The sequence below is a fragment of the Echinops telfairi genome, unplaced genomic scaffold (assembly GCF_000313985.2).
Source record: "Echinops telfairi isolate 266 unplaced genomic scaffold, ASM31398v2 ScPeMD7_5592;HRSCAF=6446, whole genome shotgun sequence".
Lineage (NCBI taxonomy): Eukaryota > Metazoa > Chordata > Mammalia > Afrosoricida > Tenrecidae > Echinops > Echinops telfairi.
Window position 1 is genome coordinate 7,500,085 of NW_022109491.1, and position 11,031 is coordinate 7,511,115.

General features: G+C 52.8%; 1 protein-coding gene across 3 annotated transcripts in view; it reads right to left on the reverse strand.

Annotated features, from left to right (window-relative positions):
- The window catches only part of SLC9A8 (solute carrier family 9 member A8), a 63,226-nt gene that overhangs the window by 17,497 nt on the left and 34,698 nt on the right, over positions 1-11,031 (reverse strand). For all 3 annotated transcript variants that reach the window (XM_045295147.1, XM_045295148.1, XM_045295146.1), the window contains exons 6-9: positions 9,611-9,712; positions 8,456-8,490; positions 7,396-7,539; positions 579-717 (exon numbers count right to left, since the gene is read on the reverse strand). In XM_045295147.1, coding sequence (XP_045151082.1) covers positions 579-717; positions 7,396-7,539; positions 8,456-8,490; positions 9,611-9,712 — 420 coding nt within the window. The remainder of the gene's footprint in view (positions 1-578; positions 718-7,395; positions 7,540-8,455; positions 8,491-9,610; positions 9,713-11,031) is intronic.

An 11,031-nucleotide genomic window follows, 5' to 3' on the forward strand; every position in this document is an offset into this window, starting at 1 on the left:
GGGGGGCCAGGTGGCGGCTCCCAGTTCCTATTGGAAGTGCGGGTGCCTCTCGGTGGGGCTGGCCTTAAGAGGGAGTTCTCCCCTGCTCTGGCTGGGAAAGTTTCCAGGTTTTGTTCCAGCAACAAACTCGGGCAAGTTAGTTGGAAGGAGCTACCATTTCCAAAGTTCTTTCTCCAGCCCTGCCAGATACCCACTTTGGTGTGATCACCATTTTCTCAAATTGACATTTTCAGAGAAAACTAACTTCCAATTTTCAGACTGAACGGGAAGGGCTGCTGTGGCCGTTGATGACTGAGGTTCTCGGTCTGGGGACTGAGAGCCCCTCAGAATCACGGCTGACAGCCAACAAGGCGCACACGGTTAAAGCCTGGGAGAGTCTTTCACATTAAACGAAGAAACTGAGTTTCCATCAATGTGTTCCAACGCCAAAACCGAGCGTGCCACTCCCCCTGAGGAAAGCGCCTGACCAGAGTCAGCCGGTCCGGGGACAGGAGAAGGCAGCGAGTGGAGCACGGGGCCAAGGACCATCTACGCCGCCAGGCCTGTGTCCTGGTGGTTTTATCACATGGAAAGGATATTAATGCGGAAATTAAGCCTGTGAGAGTGCCGAGAGCTGCTGAGCCGAAGAACATTTTGAGGAAGTAGCCCAGGGCTTGTAAAAACGTCTGCCACCCGCTGACATCTGACATGTTTTTCCTGGTTAAGCCTTCAGCTGTGCTAGGAATTCAAAGAGACACAGGAGTTATAACGTCATTGACAGAAAGTTATGTAGAGATTGAGACCATTTCCTGTGAGTGTGTTCATTCATTCGTCGTGCCGGCCCACAAGTAATTGCCCACCGACTGCGTTCAGCCACCGCCATTCCTATTTGCCGGCTCAGAGACGGGCACTCCATGCCTGCCCTCAAAGAACGCTCTGGAGCCTCATTTGAGTACCTAACAAGGCAAGCACTGATGGCCACTGGGTGGAGGGCAAAGGGCTGTACAAACACTGGCTCTCCCTCAAGCTGAAAGAGCCATGAAGCGTTCTGATGGGCTAGGGGCTCGGTTTCTGCTCACGACAAGGCGGAGTGACCCAGGCGATGAAATGAGGACCGGTGCCCAGGTAGAGGGCAGAGGAGAGCAGGCAGGGCCCCGCGCATGGGGTGCACTCCGGAGCCCTTCAAGGACACGGGACAGAAGTGGGGGTGGGGTGGGGGGAGGGAGTCGCAGCAGAGACAGTGGTGGGACACAGCTAGAGAAGCAGGCAGGGAGCAGCGGCCTTCTGATGAACCAAGGTGATGAGCAGGCCTTTCCTCCGCTGGCCCTGGGGAGTCCGTGTGTGTGCTCCGTGGCGGACACCTGAGAGAAAACCTGAAATGGCGCTACGGCCTGAGGTCCAGGTCTACCTGGAGAGGAGGGAGCTGGGACCCCGGCTAAGGGTGACCCAGGGAGGCAGAAGATGGAAAGAACTTCCTGTTCATGAATGCAGAACACCTTTAAAAGGTCAGGTGCCAGTACGTTCAGCGGCTGGTTTTATCCTCAAAGGGAAAACCAACACACCGTTCACATCAGGGGCTGTGCTCATTAAATATCCTCTTATCCAAGTCCCACCATGTTGCTCCCTCCGGTCCCTGAGCTCTCTCCGGACACACATTTAGGCTTCCTAGAAACAGTCTTGGTAGTGCCGTGGTTTAGTGCTCTGCCACGAACAAGAGGTCAGTGGTTCAAACCCGCCAGCAGCTCTGTGGGCGAAAGATGAGGCAGCCTGCTTCCAGAAAGATTACAGCCTCAGAAACCCCGTTGGGGCAGTTCCACTCTGCCTATGGGATCTCTGTGAATCGGAAGGGATGCCATGCCAACCAACAGGTTAGTCCTCCTGTAAGAGTAAGAAAATAGGGTGGGAAACACTGAACTGGAGGAACCTCCCCGCCCACCACACACACCCCATTCTATAAGAGAAGCTGTGAGCCAACTCAACAGTGCCTTTAGACTTCTGGGCAGCAGAATGGATGGGAAACAGAACAGGATGGCACAGGGCCTCTTTCGGCCATCTTTACAGCCAGCGGCTGGAGGCCATGGCGTGCAAGGAAGCGCCGGTGCGTTCCTACTGTAAGTGCGGGCGTGTCTCAGTGGGGTTGGCCTTAAGAGCGAGCCTCTCCCCTGCTCTGGCTAGGAAAGCTTCCAGGTTTTGTTCCAGCAACAAACTGGGGCAGATATGTTAGAAGGAGCTGCATTTTCCAGTTCCGTCCCCAACCCTGCCAGATACCCTCTCTGTACCCTAAAACATTCCCTCACCTTTTCCTCAGAGCTCAGAGTCAATGCCACTTCCTCAGAAACGCCTGCTGGACCCCTTTACACAGGCCAACCCCCCTCTTAGAGGGGCTCCTGAGACCCAGTGCTTGAATACTGCTGTCCACTTTGCCCTTGCAGTGCCGCTACACAGAGACCTTTGTGCTGGGCCAACAGGGGCGTCATGGGCAATCAGTAGTGAGCAGTTTGAACAGGAGTGTCCTGAGAGCAGGGAGGCTAGGCCAGCCGCAGGGAGCGCTGTCACAGCAGCTCTGCATGGAGACTCAGCACAGCATCGTCATCACGGTCCTGAGAAGTCCTGCACAGAACAAACCTCCTCCTCTAGCCCTGGGACATGAGGAATGCTGGCAGTCAGCATTCCAACTTAGGGAAAAGTGCTTTCTTTTACTGGACGAGATCACCTTAGCACACAGGAATGCGGGCCCAGGGCCGGGCTGGCGCTAGTGGTCTAACACTCCAATAAGTGAAAGCAGAATCCAGCCTGTGCCCGGTCTGTGTCATTTTCCCACCTTTTTCCCCTCGTGGGTCACGTTTGCTGCTTAGGGACTCATGAGAAGAACAAAAGGCTCCCATCACAGCTCTTACGGTGCCGATCAATGGTCACAGGAACAAATCTAAGCGGCAAAGGCTTCCGCAAGTGGATGAAGACACAGGACGGGGAGCTGCCTGCCGCTTGGGACGGTGAAAACATGACACACGGAATGGTGCACTCAGACCCGGCTGCCAAAGGGGGAAACAACTCTATGAAGTCTCTCTCAAAACCATGCCCGGTTTGACCTTCTAACCAAGGAGAGCTGACGACAGCCCCTCCCAGGGCTCCTTCTCTGCTGCTCAAGGCGAAAGGGAGCAGGTTCACACTCCCCCCACCCCCCACCGACCCCTCAAGGCCCAGCTCAGGGGCCGACTAGTCTGGGAGTCTGGGAACTGTCCTCTTGTCCTTCAGAGTCTGCGTGCCAGCACTACATTTTTGGAAGGCCAGGGTTCACAGTAGGAACGCCTCACTCACTCCTTTTTGAGCCTTAACATAAAATCAGTCTCCACTGAGTTCACTCTGACCTTTAAGCGGGCAGTGTGGAAAGCTTTCTCCGCAGGCCGAGTCTAACTGAAAGCAGATCTCTGGGACCCCCCTGGCCAGCCCAGGTAGGGGCACGCTCACCTTCGGGGACTTGACTGGGTATGCCCTTGATAGCAATTGGGGTACTATGATCTCATGGTACCCCACCACCTTGGTTAGAGGGCCCCAGACCAATCCTGTGTTTTGCATCAGCAACAGTAGATGAATCTGCTGCTAATCATGATCCTGTCACAAATGCTCTTCGTTTTCTTTGCTCTGTAATCAGCTATGTAGCCACCAAGCCTCTGGACACCCTGATGGCTTCAGGCTGATGGCCTCCCTCATCAGGTGATTTCTCTCCCCGTGTTTAAGACTTAGGACAAGGGTCTCTGGAAAATCCACTTGAACTTGGGCTTTTCTTCCTAAGAGTAGGGTGCCCAGCTCTTGCTCACTTCTCAATCGGCGTCTTTCTCCAGCCTCAGTCCCCGCTCAAATCCACTTAGGGCTGAGTCCATGCCCTGCCCACCCCCTACTCCCACCCCCAGCAGTGTCTGGCACACCACACGCACAAGTCACTTCTGACTCACAAGACCCCACAGGACGAGCTGGAACTGCTCCTGGGGAAGGGGTCCGAGATGACAGCTGTTGACAAGCGTAGAAAGCCACACCTTTCTCCCTCGGAGCAGCTGGTGGATTGGAACTATGGAGCTGGTGGTCAGCAGCTGGACGCTTTGCCTACAGCACCACCAGGTCTCCGAAGTCTGGCACACAGCGGGCCCAAATGTTGATGGCCTGATGGCAGCAGAGAGGTGTGGCCCACGGAGCGTTCAGGAGGCCAGGCTGGGGCTCAGGGTTGCTTCCAGCAGCATCAGTGACGGGAGCGGGGCCTGGTCTTCACTAAGAACCTGTGGCTACTGGCAAGGACTCCTCCATATTCACTGGAAGCTATCTCCTAATCTCTAGCCTCTTTTTGTAGCAAAGGAGACCTGGAAAATGTAGAAAGGATCCTACCTCACACAGATTTTTTTTCTTTAAATAACTCAAGACAAAGCAGCCGAATTTCACGCTTAATGTTTAAAAATAGCTCACGATGTCACCCCCAAAATCCTTCATCACAAATGCTCGCTATGTGGCGCCAGAAGGCAAGATGCAAGAGAAAAGCAGAACGGGAAGCAGCCTTGAGCACGGTCTTCAGCGAGACCAGCCGTGAGGCTTCGGGAGGGTGGACACGCACCGGTGGGCACGTTCGCTTCTCAGTGAAGCCCAGAGAAAGGGCAAAGCCAATGATGGGCAGCTGATTAAGTCAATCCACGGAGAGGGAAACATCAACGGCAAAGTGGTGCCACCAACGAGTATTTTATCAATTCCGTTCAGCAGAAAAGTTACAGTCTGCTCTATGAGATGTGTGGGTGAGGTGGGGGGGGGGGGTCATCCATGGAGCTGATTCTGACTCCGAGCAGCCTAATGTAACCTTCGGCTGTAAGCCTGATCCCTTTATTTGGAAGTTTCTCAGTTATTTCCCTTTAGGGTTATATGCATTGAAAAAACAGAAGGCCTCCGGAGAGATCCCTGTGTTGGCATGTTATGTGTGTACATATTCTTATTCTGTACCCTGTTCTGAGCTGAACATAGGTAGAGATTTAAGAGATGAAGCATGTTTGTTGAGGAATCGAAAGTGCAGACCTGTGATTTCCTATGATGGGAAAGGAAGGCCCAGACAGACTTTGCGGCCTCCTGTGTTGCCTGGCGCGCGAGATCTGTACACAGGATTGGCTAGGAGTCAGCACCTAACGGCAGCAGCAGCAGCAGCAACAGCAGCAGCCTTTAAGGAAGCAGACCGCCAGTCCTTTCCTCCCCAGGAGCCACAGGTGGGTTCAAACCACAGACCTTTGGGTTAACTTCCCAGTAATTCACCACTGCCCTACCAGGGCTGAAGCATACGTCTGCTTTAACCACACGTGCATTTAAATAGATTCTCTGTACACATATGCCATCTGGTAATGGATGATCTCTGGGTAGTGTGATTTTTAATTCCTGTTTCATTTGCTTCTAAGTTTGTTTTCTAAATTGTACGTGCAGAAATCACGCATTCCTTTCAGGACAACAAACGCCGTTTCTGTGCGTGTTGTCCCTGGTTGCTTTGGGAACCATCAGGTTGCTGCTTCTGGCCTTGCTGGAGGGGGGGGGGGGTTGCCCCCACCCTGGTCTGCACAACTGCCGAGCACCTCTGGAAACGCAGCAACATTGGATAGGCTCTGGCCACAAGGGTAGGGTTGACAAAAGGCCACCAGGGTAAACAGAACCTGGGAGGCCACCGCAGACGAGGACAGGGTGTCCAGTTGACTGCTGCTGGGGGCTTTTCATACAGTGTCATCCTGGACAATGCCTGAGTCAATTCTAATCCTCGGAGAGGAGAACCCACATTTCCATTCCTGCCGAGGAGCTGGCCCAGGGCCACACAGCTGTGAGACAGCACTGGACTCAGGTCAGAATGACTCCAAAGCTGGGGCCATTGGCCCGAAAACGGCTGTGTGTCCTGCAGTCCAGCTTTGAGGAGGACACCAGCTCCCGCAGGGTGTGTGTGCTCAGCAGGGATCCCAGAACAGAGGCATCACAGCGGCATCGAGCAAGAGAGCAATTGTGGAAATGCGGTTCTCCAGCAGAAGCCCCCATGCCGGAGCCCACCTCTCAGACCCCACCCAGGGCTCCGTGCCCCAACGACTTTGGCTGTCATTGCTGTCTTCGTTTGTTGGCACGGCTGTCTGGGTTGGCTGCCCACACAGGGCAGCAAGCAGTGCAAACAGAGTACCAGATAACCACCCTTGAGAGGATCTTTGCCATTACAGATGAGTCATCAAATGGTCAGGTGATGGTCGGAAAAGGAAGCGAATCTCTGATCCTGAAGGTTCACTGTTTCCTGAGAAGGTCCACACTAATGGATCTTAAGGCAGGGACACCAGTTTACACCCACTCTGTACGGTGCAGCTGTGAGACCAGAGGCAGAGGCCAGAGCCAGGCGCTGGGTGGGGGTGGGGGTGGGGTGACTATCACTTTTGGCTGCAACAGCGTTTCCCATGGATTCCAACTCCTGGCGGCCTCGTGCGTGTAAGAGGAGGGCTGTGCTCCAGGGGTGTTCAGTGGTGGGTTTCCCAGGAGCCGAGCACCAGGCCTTTCTTCTGCGACACCTCTGGGTGGGCTAGAACCTCCAACTTCTGGGTCAGCAGCTGAGCACGCCCACCATCTGTCTGACCAAACTCCGACCCCTGAACCGGTTGCTGCTGCCCCAGCTTCTGAGGAGCTTAGGAAAAACACCCCTTCCTGGGGCTCCCCTAGACCATGCACCAGAGGCTCTCAGGGAGGGGCCTGGGAATGGGGGTGCCAGTGAGAAGCCGGGCCCAGAAACCACCGCAACAAGGGACATCTCTCAAGGTAGCCTCTGCTCTCCTAATCAGCCCTGGTCCCTGACAGCATTGCTGGGGCAGGTCATTACTTGGCAGGACAGAAGATCACAGACAGTGGCAGGTACATACTCTGTCAATTTGAGCAGAGGGGTGGAGTCTAGCCTGTCAATCAGGTCGCAGCCCGATGACTTCCTTTGGAGGTAAATAACTCACGGGAGGCCAGACCCACTCTCTGCCTTCCCTTTCCTCCTATTGGGTCACTCAGAGAGCTGGTGGAGACCTGTGCCAGCCCTGAGATGCTTCCACCACTACTGGACCCACGAGACTTTCCACGCACTGGCCTGTGATCATCCTGCGGTCGGCATCATTGCATGTGCTGCGTGAGTCTAAAGAGGAATTTATGGACTAGTATCAGACATATGGGCTAATATCAGACTCACCGACTTGATCTGGACTGGGTTGGGATGTTTTCTCAATACAAAATTGTTATTTTATAAAGCTCTTTCTTGTACATATATAAGTGTCCATGAATTTGTTTCTCTAGTCACCCCAGACTAACACGCAGACTAACATGCAGAGAGAGGACAAGCGACTGTATGCTTTATCTGCTGGGAAGTATTTGCCCCTTTGTTTGAGACCCCACACTCACTTGGTCAGGACAATGGACACGGCATCATTGAGAATGCTCTCCCCAAAAACCAGCATGTTGAGCACTGGGTCCACGTGAAGGGCGTTGAAAATCGCAATTGTAGCCACAGGATCGACAGCAGATATCAGGGAGCCAAACGCAAAACTGGGGGCAGAGAAAAGGCAAGGGAAATTCTGTACCCTGCATCACTTGGTCTAACTATGGAGAACAGTAAGGTCAGACACTGCGGTGATAAAGCACAGCTGAAGAAGCTACAAAATAAGGTGTCCTTCTCTATGTGCAGTGTCCGCTCACTGACACTGTGGGTGAGATTGAACTGAGCCGACGGTGGGCTGGTGACCCAGGCCTATTTCTCTGGTGCAGCCTGTCCATCCGTGAACAATCGCCATCTATCAGGGAAGGCAGGCCTGCACAGGGACAGAGAAATGCTAGCCGGCTCACTCTCTCCTCGTCCAAGGCAATTAATTCCTAGTTCCGCGAGCCCTGAACATCTCCATGTGGGCTCAACTCAATCTCATGGAACAGATCAAGCATGTGCTGTGTCGCCAACCACCTGCTCCTGGACGACGCCAGGATGCCGGGGTGCCTTCTACCCTCCATGGGGCTGGGGGGGTCTCTTTTCCCCACAGACTGGGCCCAGACATGCTCGGCTGCCTCTGGCTTTACTTCCAGCTCCTAGGAGCAGGAATCTGACTTTGCCAATTTATTCATATGTCAAAACAATCTCCCAGCACAAGCTCCAAAATGTATGTCCTTGGGAAAACAGAAATGGGATTGTCAGAGGCCCATCCATCTCTTCGGGAAAGGGTGCTAAGAGTCTAGTTTCCAAGGGGCTGCCAGAGACTAAGGCTCTGGCTGGCCCAAGGAAAGACCCAGGGGCTGAGCCCTGGGCCTTACAACCCAGCACTGTCCCAGCAGACAGACACAGAGAGATCGATAGGTATCAAGAGAACAGAGAAGTATGATTCTCCCCACACCCTCCCTCCACCCCCACCCCAAGAGGCAGTACAGAGGAAATGCCCCAGTCTGGGAATCAAGCACATGATTATGAAGACTTTACCTGTCAGTCATGTTGAGCTTAGAGATTACATCGGCCTGTAAAATAAAACACACGAACATGCACATTAAAAAACAAAACAAAACTTCTTAGAGAACAGCCAAGAATATTAAAATGTCCATTAGTGCCTTATTACAAACTAATAAGGACATTAATCTTCAGTCCCCAGACCAACTGAAAAATAAAGTCCCCAGGCTTGAGTTTAAACCTGCATTTCATCATCATCATCTGTCAAAAGGAGGGGGAAAGAATGCTACATGTTTAAGCCCAATTAGCTGCTGTTTCTTCTCTAACATTTACTCATATTTGATACAAGGAGCCGAGCAATGAAGAGGCCAGTTTCTTTTGCAGCCATCGAGGCGGCAATAAAGGCGACAAACACATGGAACGGGCTTCAAGGGATACAACCCCAGGCCTGGCACACATAAGAAAAACCTGCCGGTTACCCAGATGCCAGAACCTCCTAGTCAGTAAATCTTCTGTGCCGGATGGTGCAGCTGAACTGCCAGGCCTAATGCAGAACAAAGGGCTGGAGCCCCTTCAGGCACATTTGGTTACAGTGAGTTCAACCTCACTGAGTCCACGCGCTGGGCGGCTGTGGATGGTGCGGGGAAGTGGCTTAGGGACAGCAGAAACCTCAGAATACAATCACACAGGCGGCCCGCCTAGCACCGGGTGGACAGATTCAGAGTCTCCTTTGATTAGGAACAAACATTTTACTACACTTGATCTTCACCAAAAGGCCGAGAAGCACTAAGAACATACATTTTAATGAAAATATTACCAAAAAGAAAAAAAAAGCCACATTTAATCCTGATTTGTTAACCTGACAAGTGATGTTCTAGTTCGAGAAGCCTGATGATACACATTTGATTTCTAGCTATTCCAACACTTTCAATACCATTGGTTTTCAGTGAAGGTAAGGTATTTTTTGGATATGGGAGGAGATTCAGTCAATTCCAGACACCACAGTTCTGCGGGAGCCGGAGAACCCACATCACCTGTCTTTACTGTGTCTCCAGGGAGTCTGGATTGCCTCCCAGGAGGGCATTTTATCCCGAAAATGCAGCTCAGGCCCTATGGGGGTCCCCAGCCAGCCTCCCACCAGTAGGTGGGCAACGCAGGATTGCTGAAGTTATTCAAAGTTGTTTTTCTTACCTGACCCAGAAAATAAATTCCCCCTCCTACGACAAATGCAGAAATCGCTGTGCCAAAAACAGCAAACAGGGTGATGGAACCAATGTTTTGGAAGAAGTTACCCTGTTTGAAAGAGAAGAAATAAAAAGACTCATTGGAGAAGCTGGTTCGGTTGGTGACGGTGTCGTCCCCCCTCACGGCCACGTCAGGTAGAGCCCCTCAGGCCCTGTCACCCACACCTCACTGCTTCTTGCCATCTCCGCCCACCGTCCTACCCAGGCTCCAGCCCCGTCACTTCTTGCTGGTCGACTGCAGAAGCTTTTAAACCATTTCCTCATACCCATACCTGGGTTCCTGATTGCCCTTTCCAAGGGTTTCCAGAATGATCGCTACAAAAGATGAATCCGATTGTGCCGCCTTCACTGTGCGCCACCCCTACTCCCACTGGGACGCACGGGGACTAAGTCTTAACCAGAGTATGGGTGGCTGGGCTCCTGGGAAGGCCTCTATGTCATTAGGTCCATGCTCCGCTGTGTGCTCTGGGCTCTGCCCCCAGGGAGGGCGTTTGGTGGCTGCAGCAGATCATGCTACCTCCACACCTCCGATGGGCCTTGTGCCTGCTACTGCCATGGCTCCGACCACTCCTCCTTCCGTTTTGCTCGGGGAACTTTAATCAACCCAGGATTTCGGTTCTCTCTGATGGAAGCCTTCCTTGGTGGCCAAGAAAGCCCCCAATCTGTGCTCTTAATGCCCAGTGAACCCTGTCCTCAGGAGTGCTGGCTCACCTGCACACTGAGTTCACACCGTTACTAGAACGATTACCTTCGTCTCTCCCACTGCAATGACCACTCCTGCCTTTGCATAAAACTGTCACAGCTGCAGTGCCTGGCAGATGGAAGACGTCCAACAAAGACCTGCGAGATGAATGAACTGTTTCATGTCTGAGCACGGTGCAAATCCTCACCACTGTGTGAGGGTCGGTTAATTAACGTGATGCCCCATTAAAAAGTGTGTCAAGGTATGACGGTTAGAGTTTTACTAGACTTCTTTTCGCTGTCGAGGTGTTCGAATCAGTCTTCTGTTACAGCGTTAGTGTCGTCATCAAATACATCGGATGACAGAGCCTCTGCGCCTCGCAACACGGAGAGAAAACAGCTCCACACCCGGCCGGACCACTCCTCCGCCCTCGCTGCGTGGTGAACTTCAATCACTCTGGGCATGGGATCATTTTCAGAGTTCCTTGGAATCAAGGGACATTAGGCTGCTTCCTAGTGTCCTGGGGACTCCAGTGGGAGTAGCCATCAAGGAGCCTGGGGGATGGGTCTGGCCACGGACGCCCCGTCTCTTACTTAGAGTTGTGCACACATGGAGTTGGTGTTGTCAGTTGACTTCCACTCACAGCCCCACACGCCGAGCTCCTTTGCAAGTTTCTTTTTTTTCTT